The sequence below is a fragment of the Myotis daubentonii genome, chromosome 13 (assembly GCF_963259705.1).
Source record: "Myotis daubentonii chromosome 13, mMyoDau2.1, whole genome shotgun sequence".
Classification (NCBI taxonomy): Eukaryota; Metazoa; Chordata; class Mammalia; order Chiroptera; family Vespertilionidae; genus Myotis; species Myotis daubentonii.
Window position 1 is genome coordinate 39,901,478 of NC_081852.1, and position 23,109 is coordinate 39,924,586.

At 40.5% G+C, this 23,109-nt stretch overlaps 2 protein-coding genes across 3 annotated transcripts in view; one reads left to right on the forward strand and one right to left on the reverse strand.

Moving 5' to 3' along the window:
- CPEB3 (cytoplasmic polyadenylation element binding protein 3) overlaps positions 1–6,132 on the reverse strand; it is a 181,822-nt gene extending 175,690 nt beyond the window's left edge. The window contains exon 1 of one of the 2 annotated variants that reach the window (XM_059662840.1): positions 5,997–6,132. The gene's annotated coding sequence lies outside the window, so the exon portion shown is untranslated. Of the gene's footprint in view, positions 1–5,753; positions 5,966–5,996 lie in introns of those variants that run through there. The other variant, XM_059662839.1, reaches the window with a different exon arrangement.
- MARCHF5 (membrane associated ring-CH-type finger 5) overlaps positions 6,029–23,109 on the forward strand; it is a 44,747-nt gene continuing 27,666 nt past the window's right edge. The window contains exons 1-2 of the mRNA XM_059662849.1: positions 6,029–6,355; positions 20,567–20,769. Coding sequence (XP_059518832.1) covers positions 6,321–6,355; positions 20,567–20,769 — 238 coding nt within the window. The 5' untranslated portion in view covers positions 6,029–6,320. The remainder of the gene's footprint in view (positions 6,356–20,566; positions 20,770–23,109) is intronic.

Here is a 23,109-nt window from a genome sequence, read left to right on the forward strand (position 1 = left end):
CAGAGGAGTAATTTTTTAAAAATAGATCAAAGTAATCCAATAAAATGTATAGATGCTAATCCAGTAAAATGTATTCTGGGGAACAAGGTATCCCCAAAAAATTCCTTCAGAGAAGCACTTGGACATTATATACTTGAGAATTAGTTAGCTTATCTAAGGATCTTCAAAAACTTAGAGCTGTGTTAAAGCAAACTTGACAACAGTTGCAGACCATAGTCAAGTTACTGAAACCTAGCCCAGCCCTAACTTGTCTTTGTTTCCAATCCACACATGCACATCACTGCCAAGATTAATCCCCCTAAATCATTCTCATTTTGCTCAAGAATTTTTAGTAATAATTAAGAGCTAACACCAATGGTATTCTTAACCAGGTACTCAGCATTATACTGAACAATTTAAATGAAATCTCTTATTCAATCCTCCCAGTAACTCAATGAGGTACGTTCTGTAGTTCTCCCCGGAGATGAGAAAACTGGCTTAAAGAGATATAATAACCTACCCAAAGTTGCTGAGCTTCTGAGTGGCAATGCTAAGATTTCAACCTAGGCTTGAGTTAAAGCTCTCAACCCACTGCAGTATTTCTGCAGAGATACCACTGGCCTAATAATCACTTCGGACACTTGCTTTAAAAAACAACAACAGTTTATTGGGCACAACTAAAGGCACGTGGATCGGATTTCTCTGAATCACAGCAGGTTTAGGAACACCTATAAGTTAACTTCATACTTCCTACAGAATGAAGTTGATTTCTTACAGCTAAACTCCTCCTAGCAGGATTCTAGGAGAAGGGCAAAATTCCTAAAATCGGCCTACGAAGCTCTTCAGAGTCTATCACTCAATTGACCTTTTTGGTCCCATCTTGCCCCAAGTCCCCTCTCTGTGTCAGTTACTCCTATTCATCACAAAGGTTTCCTTCACAGGGTATTTGCATATACTGTTCTTTGGCCTAAGAAGCTCTTCCCTCCTTAATCTGGTTAACTTCCGCTCACCTTCAGGCCTCAGCACAATGGACATTTGCTGAGAGAACCTTTTCTGAACTCTCTGCCTAGATGAAATCCCTACCTCTTAACCTCTCATAACACTGTGTACCACATTTGTAATTTTAAAAACGTATTCATGTGCCCTAGCCGGTTTGGCTTAGTGGATAGAGCCTCGGCCTGGGGACTGAAGGGTCCCAGGTTCGATTCCGGTCAGGGGCATGTACCTTGGTGTGGGCACATCCCCAGTGGGGGGTGTGCAGGAGGCAGCTGGTCGATGTTTCTCTCTCATCGATGTTTCTAACTCTCTATCCCTCTCCCTTCCTCTCTGTAAAAAATCAATAAAATATAAAGAAAATAAATAAAGAAAAATGTATTCATGTGATTTCCTCTCTCCCACTATAAACTATAAACTCCACAAAGGTTTTTGCTCATTATTGTTTCCTCAGTGTCTAGCTTAGTGACTGTCACATAAATGGTGCCTATTCAATAAATATTTGTTAAAAGAAATAAATTCAAGGCTTTTTAACTATTCCCTATTTAACCGGCCGACCTTATTGTCCATTCTTACTCAACAGAGACCTACAGTTACAAAGGTTAACTCCTTTATCTATATCTTTTCATCTTTATCCAGACTCTAGACCTTTCTCCACTTCTTCACCTAAATTGCTACAAGGTAGAGCCTATATTTCCCTTGTTTCACAAAGCTCTCTTTTTTTATATATAATTTTTAAACTATTTTTTTTATTGATTTCAGAGGGGAAGGGAGAAGGAGAGAGAGATAGAAGTATTAATGATGAGAGAGAATCATTGATTGCCTACCTCCTCCTATGAGGGATCGAGACTGTAACCCGGGCATGTGCCCTGACCAGGATCGAACTATGACTTCCTGGTTCACTGAGCCACATGGGCCAGGCTCACAAATCTATCTTTAATTCACTAGCCCATAACATTCTCCTCTAAACTGCTACATCACTTTCTACGCCAATCATTTGACACTTCATCATATACTGCCATGTATCATTATGAAATATTTCATATGTAAGTGCCTTGTTTTATTATTATTTTTTAAATTTAAGCAGTATTAGGTAATTTGTATGCCCTTAAAGCAGTGGTTCTCAACCTTCTGGCCCTTTAAATACAGTTCCTCATGTTGTGACCCAAACATAAAATTATTTTCGTTGCTACTTCATAACTGTAGTGTTGCTACTGTTATGAATCGTAATGTAAATATCTGATATGCAGGATGGTCTTAGGCGACCCCTGTGAAAGGGTCGTTCAACCACAGGTTGAGAAACACTGCTTAAAGGGTAGTTATAATTTAATTTGCTACAGGAGTACCCAGGCACATCATAAGTTCTCTGGAAACATCTGCTGAATGAATTTATGAAGAACTTTTTGTGGCCAGCAGTGTGGACTCAGGCTGCAGTTTATTTTCAAATTTGGTAACTGACAGTTCTCCTTGGAGGCACCTGGATACTTGATACTATCTTTATGGAATACCTTCAGGGCCCCCTTTTGGCAGACAGTTCAAAACAAATGTGACAGGAGAAGATTAAAGTAACATACTATCTTAAATTTCCTGACATATTTAGAGCAGTTCCATTCTAAATCCATTACTGAATTATTAATATTATATTCCATAACTCTTTAGGATAATTCTACCTTGTCAATCCTTGTTCTTGTCCTCGGAAGTTGGAAGAATGTTTAAATATTTTCAGTAGATTAATTTCTATTTCAAAATATATCATTTAGGGAAATATATTTTTGGCTGTGGTCATAGTATTCTCTTGGCTGAATATCATCCTATATAATAAAAGCCTAATATGCTAAGTGTCCGGTCATCAGTCTGGTCAGCCGTTCAATCAAAGCATAATATGCTAATGATATGCTAAGGCCACTCAACTGCTCGCTATGACATGCACTGACCACCAGGGGGCATACGCTCCAACCAGTAGGTTAGCTTGCTGCTGGAGTCGGCTGATGGAGACTGAGTGACACAGGCTGGACACACTCTGGAGCCCTCTCATGGTCCCTCCCCAGATGGCCAGCCTCCCACGTCCCTCCCCAGGCCCTGATCGTGCACTGGCGGGGTCCCTCAGCCTGGCCTGTGCCCTCTCCCAATCTGGGACCCCTTGGGGGGTCAGAGAGTCGGTTTCGGCCCGATCCCGCAGGCTTGGCCGAGGGATCCCACTGGTGCACAAATTCATGTACTGGGCCTCTAGTTTACCATAAACCTAAACCCCATGTAAAATGCAGGAGTGCATTTTAACTTTTTTTTGGTCAGACTAAGATTTAAGTAATTAAGACTTTATTTCCTTCAAAATCAGAAAGTAAACTATAATTCCTATTATTCTGAGTCTTATTTGAAAATGCAAGAGCCAAGACAATATTGACAAACAATACTGAAATTCAGGGTATATGTGTCACTCATTTCAAATGCAAGGAATTAATTTATTTCATGAGTCTTATTAACCATTATTTTCCCCATACTAATTTAGAAATATTAAAAAATTAAAGTTTGATAATGAAGAATTATCAGTTATCTGTTCCTCCTTAGCTGTCCTATGGACATTTTATATGTAGCTAATTACATCTGTTAACAGCTTTATTGAGATGTAATTTACATACTATATAATTCACTCATCTTAAGTGTACAACTCAATTTCTTGTAGTATACTTTCAGAACTGTGCCACCATCACCAGAATCTAATTTTGTTTTATTTTTAAAGCTGAAGTAGAATTTACCATGTGTATTACCATTACAACTTTAAGTCTGAAATAGTTTCATCACCCCAATAAGAAGCCTCATATCTATTGGTAGTCCATTCCCATTTCTCTCCAGCCTTTACAGCCCTAGGCAACCACTAATCTCTCTCTCTGAACTTGTTTATTCTTAACATTTGGCATAAATGGAATTGTACAATATGTGTTTTTTTGTGACTGGCTCCTTTCACTTAGCATAATGTTTTCAAAATTCATCCATGTTGTCACGTGTATCAGAACTTCCTTCCTTGTTAACACCTGATAATATTCTATTGCATAGATATACCACATTTGGTTTATTCATTCATCGGTTGTAGGGTATTTCGGTTGTTTCCACTTTTGGCTATTGGGAATAATGCTGCTATAAACAATTGCATAGAGGTTTTTGTGTAGACATATGTTTCTATTTCTCATGGATAGATGCCAAGGAGTAAAATTACTAGGTCAGGTGCTAATCACTCCTAAGATGAAAAACAGCTTTCCCTTTTTTTCTATTTCAAAGGATTTGTGACGTAGCCAGGGAACAGAATTTTCATGCAAATGCTAATATCAAAACCTTTTTGAAACAAAAAAATGTTAATCTGCACACAGCTTTGCTATCAAAATAACTGTGTCATATTACTTTCCAATTTGGGGTTCATATAGATATTCTAAGATGAGGTGAGAACTCCTTTACATTTAGTGTAAATCATAAAACTAAATGGAGCTTGCACTGGCCTATTTAATTAACAAAGTAGGATCAAATTCTATTTTTTGAGCGGAATGCATATATCCATCTCTTGTGGCTAACAATTGCTTAAGAGATAAATACACAGTAAGAGAAGGCTTATACAGTAGGAGGAGCAATAAATAGGAATTTAAAATATCAAACACCCTGATTAAATTAAACACAGTCCATCCCCTAGCGGGGCCTGTTTCTCATCTCATAAGAAAAAAAGTGAAGCATTAATTATAATTCGTCATGTAAATTCTCAAAGCCTTTCATAAAAGCATCTTTCAGAAACTGGAAGCCAAATAAACTTCTGGACACAAGTTATTTTTCCCTCGCTGGCAATGTACACTGTAAGTCAAATATATTCAGGAAGCAAACTTTAAACAGAGAATTAGCAGCTGATTTTAAAATTCTACATAAAAAGGGGGGGTTAAAAGGGGGGGGAAGCTTAAAACAGACTTTTTAACTTACAGAAAAATCAAATATCTTGCAGCAGAAATGAGGCATAACCAAGGGAAAACCACCAGACGCCCTACCAAGCACAGCACCAGAGAACGCCACAGGTCGTCCAAAAGACTCATTCGTCTTAGCCAACAGCTCTTTCCTCCCGCCAAAGCTGCCCCTAGAGCGTCAGATCATCACCCGATCGGTGATTTATTATTATTTTTCCCTTTTGATCACCCCCACGCCGAGACACACACACACACACACACACACACACACACACATCCACCTGCGTGGAGGTGTCAAGGCGACTAGAAATGGTTAACAGTGACCAGCAGCGGAGAGAGAAACAAACGCCCCTGACAACCCACAGCTGAGTAAGCAGGAGCTGTTGATTCACCAACGTGTTCCCTTTGGAGACCGTCGGCGGGCGCTTGAAAGCCCAGGCACCTTTTAGGAGGCTCGTAGAGAGGGAGAGGTCATATTTTCTCCCCACCCCCCAGCCCCAAACACACGCCGATTCGGGTGGGAGCCGGCTGGTCGAGGCAGTCCCTGCCCACCCGCCCCGCAGGAATAGCATCGGCATTAGAGCACCCGATCCCTGGCGGGGCTTGTGTAACTCCCCCACATGAGCTCCGACGCGGCAGGGACCGGCCCCTGCGCCGAGGGCTTCAGCAGTCAGTCGTGCCGCCCCAACCCCCGCCACGATGACCGATGCCGCGGCCGGAGCCGGAGACCCGAGAAATGGCCCGGGAGCCCCCTCCCCTCACCTGGCTCGGTCCCACCTGAAGGCAAGAGCTGAGAAGGAAAGAAACAGGCGGGGGGCGGGAGGCGGGGGAGTTGGGGGGGCTGACCTTGTGGCTACTGACAGCGGAGCGGCGCATCCTGCTGCTTCCTGGAAAGCGGCCCAAAGCACATTTTCCCCCCTGGAGGAAGGAAACGGGAGGGCGCCGGCCGGGCGGCGATGGGCGCGGCGGCGGTGGTCGGGGCGGGCTGTGCAGCCTCCGGCGGGGACGGTCCGGAGGACTACATCTCCCAGGCTGCTCTGGGCCGCCCTGCGTCGTGACCCCGGCGCGCACGGAGGCGGGGACTCTTACCTCACAGAGGTAGCTCCTCCGCCGGCAGCAACTCGGCGCCCGCGGTCCATGGACCGGAACCCCGGGCCGACGGGCAGGAACCCGGACTGCGATCGTCGCCTCCTCGTCCCAGGCTCCTCCTCCTCGCTCCCCGCCGCCGCCTCCGGACGCCCGCAGGCCGCGCAGCGCCGCCGCCCGGCTCGCAGAGCTGACCCCGGAGGCTGGGAGACGGGTTCGTGGCCGCCGCGGGACTGAGGCCTACTCCGCCGCCTCTCAGTGCTATTGTCCCTGGGCCCGGCCCCGACCGGGTGCCCCGGAGAGGCGAGTGCTCCGGCTCCGCGGAAGATGCCGGACCAAGCCCTACAGCAGATGCTGGACAGGTAGGGGCAGCTTTGGGGGGCGCACGCGAGCCGCGGGGAGCCCGGCCCTCCCTGCCCGCCGGCCTCGAGGCGCTTCGTCCGTCCGCGGAGCCGGGCGGGCGGGGAGGAGTCCCCGGGCCTGGGGCCGGCTGAGGGGTAGAAAGTTTGGCGTCCGTACTCGGGGGGGGGGGGGGGGGGCGAGCCGGCGGCCGGGGTGCGCGGACCTACAGCGAAACTTAGTTAACGAGGAGCGTCTCGGATGGTGGGGACGCCGTTCTGAAAGGGGAGGCAGTCGTTTTAACCCACAGAAGGAGTTTTCTTTTTTCTATTCTGTACTCTTCTCCCCCCCGCCCCACTAACTGTGCTGTAACGTGTTTGTCAGCGATGTCACTGGCGAGAAGAACCAGGCTATCTTCTTAGAAAAGGGAATGATCCTCTTACAGTGAATTTCCAGGCTCTTCCCAAAACCTCAGGATCTTCCCAAAACCTCAGGATCAGCCCGATAGGCTGGCTTCCGCCCTCCGCCCTCCGCCCCCCTCACCCATCCCCGCTCCCGGGCGGTGAGGTCCGTCAGGAGGACCCGCCCGGGAGCTGTAACGGTCACGCCAAAGGGTCGAGGTGACGGGAAACAGCCGCCGGTGCCCCGCACCGAACACTGAGCGTATCTGACGATTTCGTGGAGTTCGCGGGATAGGGTCATCTTCTGTTGGGGCCACTTGCCCATTTCTGGGGGGCGGGGGGGGGGGTCCCGTACCTAAAACTTTTTGTGACATCGGATGCATCGCCCTCTGCTGTTCAAATGCTTAGTCCTTGGGCGCTACCTTGAGATTTTTGGAGCCTCGATCCACAGTTTCCCCCTAGTCTGGGCTTAACTTCCTGGCACAGCCAGTGCCGTGTTGATGGTGACAGCTCTCAGGGGCCGCTTGCCACCCAGTTCAGCCAGCGGCGCTGCACTGCTCTTTGCGCCGAGCAAAGGTCCCGCCGTAAGTGTCCGGTGAGAGGCCTCGCTCCGTGGAGATTCTGTCTGGCTAAGCGCCGTTTGGATCCACCGCATCCGGACCCCAGATCACCCGAGAGAGAGAGCATCTCCCCCCAGAATGGGACAGTTCCTTTGGAGCTGAGAATGTTGAGGCATCTAAAGTTCATAGAAATCATGTTGCTGACTTTTTTTTCCAGCTGGGATTACCCAATGGTCTCTTCAGCTGACCATGAGGTCAGCATTCAGGTCAAATTTATTGACAACTTTGTGTGTGTGTGTGTGTAAATAATCTACAGGCTCCAGGAAGGCAGAAACGTAGTCATCATTATTTATTTTGAAAGCTAGAACGGAGCCTTGTACTCCACGGGTCATCAATACATATTTGTTTTATGAACAAAATACTACATGATTTTTTTCCCCCTCAGGTGTCTAGGGGTCTGATAATTTACCAGTTTTTAGTTTGTGTGTTTCATTGCAATTTAGAAAATGGCAAATATGCCCCCAGGAGACCACCTTCTATCACTGCCAGTTTCAATCAGATAATATTCTATTCTGGTGCAGGGTATTTTGTAATTAAATTTTTTTTTCCCACTGAGGGCCTTCTGCTTTGACTTATGTGAGTGACTTTAGAAACGTTTGTGTGTCCAAAAGCTGACCTGGTTTTCATATGCTCTTTGGAGATTTCCATAAAAGTAAAAAGCCAAGGAGTGCTAGTGAGGCATTTAAAGCATCTCAACAGAAACATAGAAATTCTGGCTGCATTTACTAAAGCAGGTGACTGTAATACGGGCTTACCCTAACCTTTACCTTTTAGACATACCTCAAGGTAGATTCTTAAGATGGCATTCAAAGACTTTTATTATGTTATTAAATCAGTAGTTGGCAATCTGCCTCCACATTAGATTCACCTGGGGAGCATTTTAAAGTATGGATGGATGGATGGCTCAAGACCAATTAGATCACAAATTTCTGGAGGATGGGGTCTGAGCATTTATAGTTTCAAAAGCTTTCCAGGTATTTCTGATGTTGTTGAAAACCTACCTTAAACCATAAGGGGTTCTTTCATGATAAGAGATAGTAACAGATTAGTGAGAAAAACTTGGGTTAATTTAGAGACCAAAATCTTGAAATTCTCATTTTGCTACTTACTAGCTATGTGAGTTTGGGGTTAAGTTCTGAGGCTATACATCTCATTTATAAAATGGGAATATTCTTTCTCACAGGATGGTAACAAATGAGAAGAGGTGTAAGAACTTTATAAAACAATAAAGTGTTGCCCTAACCGGTTTGGCTCAGTGGATAGAGCGTCGGCCTGTGGACTCAAAGGTCCCAGGTTCGATTCCGGTCAAGGGCATGTACCTTGGTTGCGGGCACATACCCAGTAGGGAGTGTGCAGGAGGCAGCTGGTCGATGTTTCTCTTTCATCGATGTTTCTAACTATCCCTCTTTCTTCCTCTCTGTAAAAAATCAATAAAATATATTTTAAAAACAAACAAACAAAAAACCAATAAAGTGTTATTAATATATTAGACGCACATAAGTTACTTAAGATTCTAATATAACAAACCAGTGTGGCAATTTTCTCCCCATCTCTCTCATAGTTACTATATTAATCTGGGCAGACTCAGTATGCAGATTGAACACAAAGATACTTGATGGGTTCATTTGAGGAATACTAACAGGCCCAACAGATTAAAATGTCAGCCTGTTGGGGCCCATAATTCTTGCCTTGACTTTGGCTTCCCCCCAGTTTCTTTGGGTGGCAGTTTTTGACGGGCAGAATTTATCTCCTAAACTTATCCATATGTTGATTTCTTCAAGTGCCTACATATGTTCGGTATCATTCTAGGCCAGTGGTTCTCAATCTTCCTAATGCCGCGACCCTTTAATACAGTTCCTCATGTTGTGGTGACCTCCAATTTCATTGTTACAAATTGAACATAATTAAAGCATAGTGATTAACCACAAAAACTATGTAATTATATATGTGTTTTCTGATGGTCTTAGGCGACCCCTGTGAAAGGGTCGTTCGACCGCCAAAGGGGTCGCGACCCACAGATTGAGAACCGCTGTTCTAGGCCCTTGTATATGGTAGTAACCATAACCAAAAAATGCTCATATGGAACTTAAATTCTAGTGGGATTTGTGTTCCATAACTGTCAAATAAAATTAAGATGGCGTTTAATTGTAACATGAATGGTATGTTCAGTTTATACCAATCAGTCTTTTGGGGTTTTTAAACCAATGGCAATTTATATCTGAAGTTGAATTGCTTTGTCTTTTGTGAGTAACTAAATTTAGTTTAGCAATTGCGGTATTTGAAGATGGTAAGGATAGGTAGGTAAATAGATAGGCAGATGATAGATATAGATTTTTTGCCTTTCATTTTTTTGCCTTTCATTTTATAAACAATAAACAACTGTTTATGTAAACTTATTGAGTCTTTTAAATTGAGGGTAGGGGGAAAGGGGTCATTTTTTAGTGTCATGAATGATTTAGGTTCACAAATCATTGCCCTGAAGTGATAACCATTTATAAATTCAAACCCTTTATATTAAGCTCTCTGAACCTTGGTCAATTTTTCTTTCCTTCATTACCACACTTTTTTAAGGAGGTGTCTGTCATATATTATTCTATCACCATCTACTTTCTCTAATGTTTCTCAAAATTAGAATTAAATGTATAGAGAATACTAAGAATATGGTAACAAACTGCAGGAATGGACCTCAGGTTCAAAGTCTGGGCCTGCTAAGAAATGCTTCTGGAAACTTGACTTTCGTGTACCCTGTCTCACAGTAAACACTCAGGAATGTGTTGAGGTTGTTTTGCATCACTGACTTGCACCTGGTGAGTAAGCAGGGAATGTAGTCAATGTCCACATAATAGTCAGATGAAGGAAAAGCAAGGAGAATAATCTTCTCCCTACCTGCCTCCTATATATTTACTTCCATCTGTATGTAAAAAGTAGAAACTTCACTAAGTCCTCTTTGACCATTAACCCCAGTCCGGTATTGTCTCCCCATCCCCACTATACTATCATAAATGGATTTATATTTTTCCAGTATTCTTTGTTTAATGCTTATATACCATATATAACAAATAGTTTTGTTTTTGTTTCTAAAATTTAAATCTACATTTGCTTTTTAAATCTTGTTTTGAGCTGTGATATACAGCAATAAAAAATAATATATATATAAAATATCTATCTTAACATAATCATTTTCTTTTTAATTCATTCCCCTATGACATTTAGTTTTTATTTTCTCTTTATTATCTCTCTTTATAATTTGACTTTCACTTTCCTTTCTTGTCGTAGCTCTACTAAAAGTATACTAAAGGTCACCCACCAATATATGTAATGAAGATGAAACCAATCCACCACCCCCTAACTTCTTAAAACTATGTTATATCAGACTATTTACCTTTTGCTTTTTTCTTCCTCATATATCATCTTTTTACTCCCTTCAATCACTTAAGTATGGTTCAATCCTCAGCACTTGGCAGTCTTCTCTGAAAAGTATACTCACTATCTCATTTTCACCTCTATTTGAGTGACTGACTCTCAGATGTGTGTCTTTATTCCTTATCTCTTTCCATATTTTAGTGTCTCATTTCTAGCTGCTCAATAGATATTGCTACTTGTGTATACTTATTACTATCACCTTAACCTGTCTAAACTGATATTTCCCTGTCTTTTTACCTATCTTGACTTCCTAATGTTTGGTCTTTATTAAGACCATTCTTCTAGTCTACCAGCCATAAAACCTAAGTCTTTTTTTTTCTTCTTTTTTGTATCTTTCCCTTCAAATCCACTTGCTTATCAAATATTGTGGGTTCTACTTTCTCTGACTCAGTTTTTCTCTTCTATTTTGACTTTCAGAGTGGTGTCAGAATTAGCCATGGCACAATTTTAATCATGTCATTTCCATGCTCTAAAAATTGTCAGCCTTTATGTCATCTATAGGATAAAATCTAAACTTTCAAGACCCCAGTGAAGGAGTTTAAACCGACTAATATAATCCAGCCCCAACCTATCATAAAGATATTTTCTGCATTCCACTTCATTGTCTTCTGAATATATCCTGCACCTTCATCTCCTTATTTTTGCTTAAATTACTTCTTCCCTTTTAACACCTGGCTAACTCTTACCCATCTTTATAATTAAGCTCATATATCATCTTGAAGCATTGCATAATTCCTTCAGGCAGAGTGAGTTACTCCTTCCTGTGTTTCCATAGAACCTTTTATGCATTCATTCTAGTATGTCACATTGTATTATAAATTATTATTATTATTATTATTTTGTTGTTGTTAATCATCACCTAAGGATATTTTTCCATTGATTCTTAGGAAGATTGGGAGAGAGGGGGAAAGATAGAGAGAACCATTGTGGTTGCCTCCTGAACAAGTCCCGACCAGGGCCCGGCCAGAGAGGAGCCTGCAACAGAATTACGTGCCCTTGACCGGAATCGAACCCGGGACCTTTTGGTCCACAGGCCGATGCTCTTATCCACTGAGCCAAACCAGCTAGAGCTGTACATTTTTTAATGCACCTATTATGTGTCTCAGAGCCTTCTACACTCACCCTTTACCACCACCAGCATGCACATTCAACTGGAAGTTCATTGAAAACAGAAACTATTCCCTTAGTAAGAGAAATTCCCATTTCTCTTCAAGAAAACACTGTTGAATCAATGTCTTTTCCCCCCATTATTTATTACATACTAGTGCTTAGAATATTCTTACAGGCACTGTTTAAACAATTGTCTTATTTGTTCAAAACCATTTGTTTTCTTATTGCTTATTGAGCTTGAGTATCAATTCTTGAGCCTGGCCTTCAGGACCCTCCGTAATCACATTTATTGTGTTTCCTATTATGTTTAAGACACAGAGTATATGGTTGGCACTAGCTGTCTTTTTAAAGTGTTGCTTCTCTTTAAGAATGAATACATAAGAAGAAGAAAAAGAAGAGTACATAAGTACATGTCTTTTGCCCAAGCCAAACTGATTTGCGCATTGTCCTTTGAACAGGTTTTCTTTTCAATCTTGTCTTTCAAAGTTCTACCCATTCTTTAAGACCCAGTTTAGGTTCTGCCTCATTTATAAAGCTTTTCTGAACATTTCAGCCAGAAATATTTTTCACCTCTTATCCAGACTTATGTAGCAATTCTTTACTTGCCATACATACCTGCATGCCTCCCAATTCTTTACATGCCATAATTCATAAGATAAAAGATAATATTTATATGGCACATTAGAGTCAATTAGAAGGGTTTTAGATTTCTGGTGAAACCTCCTTATGGCAGCAAAAATGAAACAGCATTTCTTGTACTGGCTACGATTTCCTAAGAATTGAGAAATGGAAAATTTTATCAGAATACACTAAACATATGGCAGCATGGTGCAGTGAAAAAAGCTGAGTCAAGGCCTAGGTTGCATCAATACCTCTCTGCTTAACTGTGAAGTCTTGGGCAGATTACCTTTCTGGGCTTTTGATTCCTTAGATAAGATGGAAATAATTATGCTTTCAGAGTTTATGAAGGTCAGACAAAGGGTATAGTATGAATACTGGTATATGCTCAATAAATGACTTCTTTCATTGTGATGTATTTCTCTTCAACTTTGCCCTTTGGTAATGTGTCATGATTGTGGTTATATCTCTTTGATGAATCCAGAAACTTTAACTTCCATTCCACTTGAATGAACAGACATAAAGAGATTTTTAGTCCTGTTGGTATAGTTCCTATTCCAGAATACATGGGATATGACGCTTTTAGTCCTTAGACAAAGCAAGCAGTGTGCAGTTTTTTCTATTGTCAAGTTGGGCCTTCCTTCCATTAACCAGAGTATGGATCTCTAAACTTGTTCTGAATTTTAGGGGGTTCGTTCTGTTCCATAAACAGCCATGCAAATACATTAAGGAACTACATATAATAAAAGAGCAGCAATTTAAAGCTTGTTTCGTTGCTCTCTCTCCTACATCCTGGAATTGTTCTATTCTGTTACGTTACACTCCAGTTTTTATCAGTGATCTCTAGGGCAGGAGTCTGATTTCCTAGATGTTTCTAATAATCTATATATATATAAAATCCTAAGCGACTGTTATGACTGGTCATTGTGACGCACACTGACCACCAGGGGGCAGATGCTCAGTGCAGGAGCTGCCCCTTGGTGGTCAGTGCACTCCCACAGCGGGAGTGCCACTCAGCCAAGAGCCAGGCTCATGGCTGGCAAGCCACTTTGTGCACTGTTACATCCCTTGGGAGATGTTGGATCAGGTCAAAACGGGCAGTCCCACATCCCCCAAGGGGTCCCAGATTACAAGACGGCACAGGCCAGGCTGAGGTACCCCACCAGTGCACAAATCCATGCACTGGGCCTCTAGTCCAAGATAAACAACTGCAATTTGAGTCTGCAAAGATAGTCTGTACTGCCAGCTGTTTTGTTAGATTACCTATCTTGCTTAGTTAACTTATGTTCCAGTGAGAAACTATTTTATTGATGTTTCTGGCCCTTTTTTCACATACTTTTTAAATGGTTAACTTAATCAACACTAATAAAAGAGAAAAATGGTAATTGGCGTACGACGATACCCTTTTCATTGGCTAATCAGGGCTATATGCAAATTAACTGCCAACTAAGATTGTCAGTTAACTGCCAACAAGATGGCGATTAATTTGCATATGTAGGCACAATGCAGGGAGGCGAAAGGGAAAGCAGGAAGAAGCCCCCTGCCACTGACAGTGATCGGAAACCCAGGGGGGAGCTAAGAGCTGGGGGGCAGGGCAAAGGCGGCCCTGGGGCCGCCTTTGCCCTGCCCCCCAGCCATGATCGGAGAATCAGGTGCCTTTTCCGCCCTGGCCAGTGATAGCAGGAAATAGGGGTGGAGCCAGCGATGGGAGCTGGGCACGGTTGAAACTGGCAGTCCCAGGAGCTAGGGGTCCCTTGCCTGGGCCTAAAGCGAATGGGGCCGCTGCCACTGCGGGTCCCCGCTGCCCGAGCCAGACGCCTCAGCCAGAGGCATCAGGCCTGGGCAAGGGGCCGATCCTATGATTGGAGGGTGATGGGGGTCAATGCCTGAGGGCTCCCAGTATGTGAGAGGGGGCAGGCTGGGCTGAGGGACACTCCCCCCTGCCCCACACCCAGTGCACGAATTTCGTGCACCGGGCCCCTAGTTAATCATATAAAGAGGGAATGACTCACAAGTGAACCCTATGAAGTGAGGTTATCTTTGTCATCCATCCTTTCGCAACTGGTTTGTAATATCTATGTCTTAAAACCTCTACTTCAACACTTTGGTCTTCTCATTGTCCATCATTATATGTTCATTTCCATCTCTAAACTTGGTTATGCTGCATTTCTTCCATTTACCCTTATCCTTTTCATTCCCCAATCCAACTTGAATTGTCATCTGTAGTTCTCTCCTTTTCATGAAATCTCAGCTATTTCACCCTGTGTTTCTTATTGTCATAACATTTCTGCATTACATATAGCATCTAACATCTTTTCTTGGCACTTAATGTTTTATGTGGTGGGTTTAAATGTATGTCTATATTCTATACATATATTTGTTCCTTGTGGCATCAAATGATGAACTTAATAGTTACTCAAGTTGATTTAGGAGATCTTGAGTAATCTTAGATTTAAGGCCAACTAGCCATTCTTTGAATTGTTCACAAATTTTACTATTAGGATGGATATATAACTGGAAAAAGTTATATTTAAGTCATGTAGAATCAAGTAACTGATCTTTTATAGAGTAGCATTTTATACATACACATTAATGATATGGCCAATACTGTAAGGCTGTACAATTATTTTAAGGAATAAGTAATGTTTTTAGATTTGTTTAGTTTAGTTCTGTTTTACAGTATAATAGTAATTTGTTCTTTGATCACTGAACCTACCGTGGTAATTTCCAGATCTCCATTTACATACTTTGTAAACTAATATGCCCCAGCTTGGCTTGTAGGAAGGTGTGGAACTAAAATAGTGTGTACATCAGCAAGCAGGAGGCTTGAAAGAAAATGAATTGAGAGGATTTGAGTGAATATCTTAAGCCAGTGATTCTCAACCTTCTGGCCCTTTAAATACAGTTCCTCATGTTGTGACCCAACCATAAAATTATTTTCGTTGCTACTTCATGACTGTCATGTTGCTACTGTTATGAATCGTCATGTAAATATCTGATATGCAGGATGGTCTTAGGTGACCCCTGTGAAAGGGTCGTTCGACCGCCAAAGGGGTCGCGACCCACAGGTTGAGAACCGCTGTGACTTAACCAGTGGTGGCAGCCTATTGAAAACGTGGGGTTGAGAGTAGGAAACCAGGACTTTCTCCACTAAACACCAGGGTGCTGAGCAGAATTGCTTTATGTGTTAATTCTTTATAATACGGGATCTTAACGGAATGTTTTGTTATGCTGTAAACAGCTTTGGCAGTCTAGTTAAATCTATGGGATCTTTCTCAGAATGTTTTGAAAGAATTAAACAAAATGTATAGGATCTGAAATGAAACAAAGTATGTTGAAACACAGCTATTAAAATATTAAAAATCTGACCTAGTAATATGCGCTTTAACACACTGAAATACAAGGTCTATTTATATGATTGTTTTAGAGCCATCTCCTTCCCCCCCCCCCAATATATTTTTTAATTTCAGAGAGGAAGGGAGAGGGAGAGAGAGAGATAGAAACATCAGTGATGAGAGAGGATTATTGAATAGCTGTCTCCTGCATGCCCCCCACTGGGGATTGTACCCGCAACCCAGGCATGTGCCCTTGACTAGAATTGAACCCAGGACCCTTCAGTCTGCAGACCAACTGAGCCAAACCAGCTAGGAAAGGGGCCATCTCTTATATTCAGTTTCTCACACTGTGTAACAAAATTGTTTGGGTTATATATGACGGGAAATCTGCCCCAAACTAGTTAACCTAAAACACACACACACACCCCAGCCAGCATGGCTCAGTGGTTGAGCATTGACCTATGAACCAGGAGGTCACAGTTTGATTCTCGGTCAGGGCACATGCCAATTTCTCCTCTTTTTTTTTTTTTTTTTAAATATATTTTATTGATTTTTTACAGAGAGGAAGGGAGAGAGATAGAGAGCTAGAAACATCGATGAGAGAGAAACATCGATCAGCTGCCTCCTGCACATCTCCCACTGGGGATATGCCCGCAACCCAGGCACATGCCCTTGACCGGAATCGAACCCGGGACCCCTCAGTCCGCAGGCCGACGCTCTATCCACTGAGCCAAACCGGTTTCGGCCAATTTCTCCTCTTTTTAAGGAACAAATAGTACCCCATGCTTTTTAGGGAAAACTACTCTTCCCTGCAACATCATCTTTGTGTGTAGTTTAGGCAGCTAGTCCTTCCCCATCCCCACCTCTAGAATGGGTAATCCTTAGAGTGGTTTGAGGAGTATCCTATCCCCCAGATTACAGTGATTGGGAAGGAGGCTGAGCACATAAAGCTGGTTTTGTCATAGTTAACCTTAGATTTTTTTGCTGGGAAAGTTGATGCATTAAAGCACAAGTTTCTACTCTCCCCTCAATTCTAAGTTTGGAGAAACTGTAAACCCATTATTTTCAAACACCTATTTTCTCCTTAAAAGGAGGGAGAAGGGTATGGGGAAACAAAGAAGGGAAGCATAATTATATCAGACTTCTCAGGTATGTTCCTGGTCAGTCTATCAAAAGTTTTTTGTTTTTTTGTTTGTTTTTAATGAGGAAAGTAAGGGTTCATATACATTATTTGCTCCTTTCCTTCCTTTTCTGCAGCCCTGAAGACTAATAATTTTGTCTTATAGGCTATTTGCCTAAAACATTTATGTGACCATTTTTATATGCTTCAAGTTAATTTTCCTTGGCCCTATTTCACAGACTAATGTTCTTTCCATATTAGGTAGATTAAACTCATACCTAGTAAGGTAGTAAATAAATTCATAAATTCTTTAGAACTTAACATTTTTTGAACTGTTATTTATGTTAAAGAATATTTAGCCCTGGCCAGTATTACTCAGTTGGTTGGAGCATGGTCCCATACACAGAAAGGTGTGGATTCAATTCCTAGATTTCAGGTTCTACCCCTGGTTAGGGTGCCTATGGGAGGCAACCAATCAATGCTTCCATCTCTCTGCCCCTCTCCTGCTCCCCCTCTCTCCCTTTCCCCTTCATCCTCTCCCTTCTCCCTTTCCTCCTCCTAAAAAAAAATTTAGTCACCAGAAGCAATTATTTATAACATAAGCAAATCAAATAATTGTCTCCTTCATACAGATGGCTTTCTCCAATCTCTTGATTTTTTTTTTTTTTACCTGCCATTACTCCACACCAGCAGTTCTCAAATTGTATTGTACATCAGGCTTGACTCCTAATAAGTTTCCACTGTAAATTATAGTTCATCTAACCAATCCATAATTGTGAAATTAGAAAAAATCTGAAAGTGCCTGCTATACATAGCAGTTGAATACCTTCTAAAAAGTAAACTGAAAATATTTAGGGGTGAACTATACTTACGCCCGCAACTTTGAAATGCATCAAAAAATGCATCAAAATGCATCAAAAAATAAAATGGATTGATGAATTAATATGTGGTAAACCACACATATATTAAAATGGTAAGAATTACCAAAAAAAAAATGGACAGCCCAGCCGATGTAGCTCAGTGGTTGAGTATTAACCCATAAACCAGGAGATTATGGGCTTGATCCCCTGTAGGGGGCATTCAAGAGACAAATCATTGATTCTCCCTCTCCCATCCTCTCTCTGAAATCAATAGAAACATATATATTTTTTTTAATGATAAGAATTACAGAATCTAGATATTGGGAATATGGGTATTCACAGAGATTTTCAACCTCTTTTTGACACTTGGACATTTTTCATAATATAATGTTGGGGGGAAATAACTTACACTTATCCAGAATTTATGGGGAATATACATACAAATATTCCTGTTAGATTGAAATATGAAATTGCCATTGATGTAAGTAAAAACACAAATATAGGCAATTTCATTTGGTACAACCTATTATTAAGATTGCGTAGATGTGTGTGTGTGTGTGTGTGTGTGTGTGTTTTCCAAGTCTACCTAAAATGCTACTAAATAGGATAGTTTTAGTAGATATGTTTTTACATTTTTTTTCCTGATGACTAAAATTGGCTTAATTTAAAATTTGTTTAATCTTAATACTGATTAATTATGCTAGTCCAACTGTACTTAGCTACATATATATTACATTGTTGAAAAGAAAAATTTATACAAAGCTAGAGAGTTTCTACATAGTCTTCCTATGTTCTGTTACCAAAGTGATACATCTCATTTCCCAGGTGTACACAGATATAATTACAAAATCACCTCAGTTGTGGGGAAAATATATAACACTTTAATTAACTGGTCTGTTTGCTATATACCTGTCAATTGAAATTTTATGCAAAAATTGAAGGTTAAAACTCAAATTATGGATAGTGGTGATAGTTGCACAATGTCAGTATACTTAATTATATTCTTAAAAATGGTTAAGTAATAAATTTTGTTATGTATATTTTACCATAGTACAATTTTTAAAAAGATAAAGGAGAAGGAGGCATTTTTGGATAACCATAAGATAGTGTGAAGGTCCTGACAGTGTGGCTGAGGTGGGTCCTAGAGAATCAGCATGCTAAATAAAGGCTGCCTACCTCCCATTCTTATCTTGCTCGTTTGAAACCGGACTGAATTTGAAAGCTGAGTAAAATCATAATTTTGGATATTGTTGCCATGAATACAGTCCCGTTTTTTCCTCTATTCTAATTGAGAAGTTTTAATTGGAGCACACAATTAAAATTCATGTTCTACAGTAACTGAAGATCTCACCCATCTATAGTACCTGACTATATAATCTTTCCCACTGAGCATAGTTAGGCTAGTTATTCTGACAGAAGTCACTTACCTAATTAAGTGAAAAATGCACAGTAGGTAAGAAGCTTTAATTAGCTGTTGTTTTCAATTGTACATTCATACTTTAATAGGGTGGAGGGTGAATGGTCTCACTGAGTTAAATTATATTTGCCCTAATAGAACTTGGTGTTGAAACTTGTATTAATTGGGAGAAAAATAAGGAATTGGCAACCTAGTTCCACAAGAACAAATTAGACCTCTTGAAGTACCTATAAAAGCAAAATGGAAAAATGTTATAAATTTAACCATCTCCCTAGAATTTTTTCTTAACATAAGAAGCATCTCAGCCCTGGCCCAGTGGCTCAGTTGGTTGGAGCATCGTCCCATACACTAAAAGGTTACAGGTTAGATTCAAGTCAGAGCAGATACCTAGGTTTCGGGACTCATTCCGGAGGCAAGCAAGCGATGTTTCTTCCTTCTCTCTCTCCCCCCCTCTCTCTTCCCCCGCCTCCCTTCCTATCTCTCTAAATCAATAAACATATCCTCAGGTGAGGATTTAAAAAATGGACTTCTCTGATTGGCATATGTGATTGAATCTTTAAAAAAGAAAACATCTCATACTTGAGACTTCTAAACTTCAAGTGTAATAAATATAACTCAAAAGGAAAACCAAATCATACCTATAATGGAATCATGTAGGCCCAAATTTATCATGTCATTATCCTAAAACAATTTATCCTGATGTCTTCATTTCTTCTTCCCTTTTGCTGTGTGTGTGTGTGTGTGTGTGTGTGTGTGTGTGTGTGTGTGTGGTGTGTGTTTGTTTGTTTGTTTGTTTTTTTAATTTAACCATCTTTCTCTTTTCTTATAGTTATGCTTTACCAGAAAGAAATGGGCGGGGGTTTTCCCTCAGTTGAAAATTGAATGAGACCATGTGTGAAATCACTTGTACAATACTTTAGTTTTCCAAGTTCAAGAGGTTAAAAGGTTAGTGTTGAAATGGGGGGGAAACTGAATTTCACATACTTCTGTGCTTACCACTCATCAAAGAATTATTAAGTCTTATAACACAAAAGCAGCCTGTGGCTTTGCTTCCACTGGTTCATGACAGAAGATAAATTACTAGAAAGATGGAGGGAATTACATAAAAACAAAATTCAGAAAACAATGATTCTGCAGATGAATACAAGGAAAACCAGAAAAAGAAGCTATTCTTACTGGAAATGTATTGATGGTTTTGTCTCCTCAGTCTTTTAATGTAGAATAGAGGTTCTATAATACCATAGTAGGGTCAATCCCATTAAGTGAGGGCTGCAGTGGAGAGAAAGTTGGGGTCTTAAAGATAATGTCATTATTTTCTCTTAATTTACAGAAGTTGCTGGGTGTGTTTTGCCACTGATGAAGATGATAGAACTGCTGAATGGGTGAGACCATGCAGGTGCAGAGGATCTACAAAATGGGTGCACCAGGCTTGTCTACAGCGCTGGGTGGATGAAAAACAAAGAGGAAACAGTACCGCCAGAGTGGCATGTCCTCAGTGCAATGCTGAATACTTAATAGTTTTTCCAAAGTTGGGTAAGAAGATCCTTAAAAGCAATGCAGATATAAATGATGTTATTATACATAATTCTGTGCTCTCGGGTTTATTTTAAAGTGAGCCATCTCTGCTTTTTTGTGAATTTCTTATTCTTTTTCTATTGTTTCCTCTAAATGTCAGGCATTTATTTGTTTTGTTAACAGTTTACATTATCCTTAATATATCCCCAGATTCATTCATTAGTTTGTGCATTAAATGTTTTCATTTGGTTGAGTGGATAAAGAACTTGGACCTTAACCTTGTGGATAAAATCAAATAACAAAGCTATAATAAAAAGCTGACTAAAGAGCCTCATTCTCTGGAAACTATTGATGTAGAAAAAGAAAACAATCGTGTTTTTTTCTAATACTTATTCTTAATTCAATATTAAGGAATAAAAGCAGAGAAATTAAAGATTTAATAAATGACAATGTTAAACTCATCTTTGGAATCTGTTTATGTGGTTATCTTGCATGAAAGCTGCTTTCCTTTTTCTGTAAATTGGTGAGCAGGGAACAACCAAAAGTCGTTCTAGCATTGAAAAACAGTATAGCAGACTGTTGAAAGGAAGCAGTAACTAACACTGATATTTAGTTAGCATGTTCCATTCCAGCCATGTGTTTATGAACTGGTATCTTTTTCCTCGTTTGATGTTAATGCCATGCCAATTGTAAACATTTTTAATATCCTTGGCTGTAATCAAGAGGTATATGAAGACAATTTGGTTCTGAGAAAGTCAGAAGAAAATAATGACGTTTGGGGGAGTAAGTTCAAGGAGAAATTGGAATTATTAGATATGTTGCTTTTTCTAGGTGCTGTACATATTGAAATCAGACCCATTTTTTTATTTTTTTTAATATATTTTATTGATTTTTTACAGAGAGGAAGGGAGAGGGATAGAGAGTTAGAAACATCAATGAGAGAAACATCGATCAGCTGCCTCCTGCACACCCCCAACTGGGGATGTGTCCGCAACCAAGGTACATGCCCCTGACCAGAATTGAATCTGGGACCTTTCAGTTCGCAGGTCGACGCTCTATCCACTGAGCCAAACAGGTTATGGCCAGACCCATTTTTTTTAATGGGGCAGTAAAAATGAAGTGCTTTTATAATGTGAGAAGTTTAATAATAAGGGCAAACAAAATTTCCATTATTGTCTATTTCTCTAGAATAATGCATAAGAAGAAAGGCTAGCTTCCTATGAAAGGAAAGTAGCATAGTAGAGAAAGTAGTGTTTCTCAGACATTTAGATGTGTCTTCGTGCATACCACTGATTTAGAGAAAGTAATCTCAAGAGTAATCCAAAAATTTTTATTATAATATCAGAGCAGTGTTTTAAATGATTTATTGGGGAAAACAATTACTGCTGCAATCTTTAACTACATTGATATCTCGCTCACTAAAGTCAAAGTTAAGGTTTCATATTTAACTGTGTCTTTTCTTACTCTGTAGTTCTACCAAATTAGTTGTCTTTAACTGGTTTTGGTATGGGGGTAATAATAATGGCCTCATAGAACAAGTTGGGAAGGGATCTCACATTTTTTGTGAAGAGTGTGTGAAGGATTGGTGTTCATTCTTTAAATGTTTGATGACAGTGAAGCTCTCTGGTCCTGGTCATTCTTTATAAGGTGTTGTTTTTTTATTATTATTATTATTACTAGTTTAATCTTTTTACTTATAGGTCTATTCAGATTTTCTATATCTTCTTGAGTCTGGTTTGGTAGTTTGTGTCTTTCTAGGAATATGTCCATTTTATTTAGCTTATCTAACTTGTTGGAATATAATGGCTCATAGTATTCCTTTATAATCTTTTTTATTTCTGTAAGGTTGGTACTGTATTAATGTTCCCTCTTTAGTTCATGGTTTTAGTAATTTGGATCTTCTGTCTTTTTTTCTTGGTCAACCTAGCTAAAGTTTTGTCAATTTTATTGATCTTTTCAGACTCAACTTTGGTTTTATTGATTTTCTCTTTTTTTATTTTCTATTTCATTTATTTCCACTCTAATAGTTTCCTTCCTCCTGCTTGGTTTGGGGTTAGTTTGCTCTTCTTTTTCTAGTTTTTTAAAGGTGGGAGTTTAGATTATTGGTTTCATTTTTTTTAATAGATTTTATTTTTTTAGAGCAATTTTAGGTTCGCAGCAAATTGAGATGAAGGTACAGAGATATTATACTAGAGGCCTGGTGCATGAAATTTCATGCACTGGGGGGAAGGGTCCCTCAGCCCAGCCTGCATTCTCTCACAGCCCGCAACTCGTCACTCCTTACCACCCGCCTGCAGCGGAGGCAGGAGAGGCTCCTGCCACTGCCGTTGTACTCAACAGCTGTGAGCCCGGCTTCTG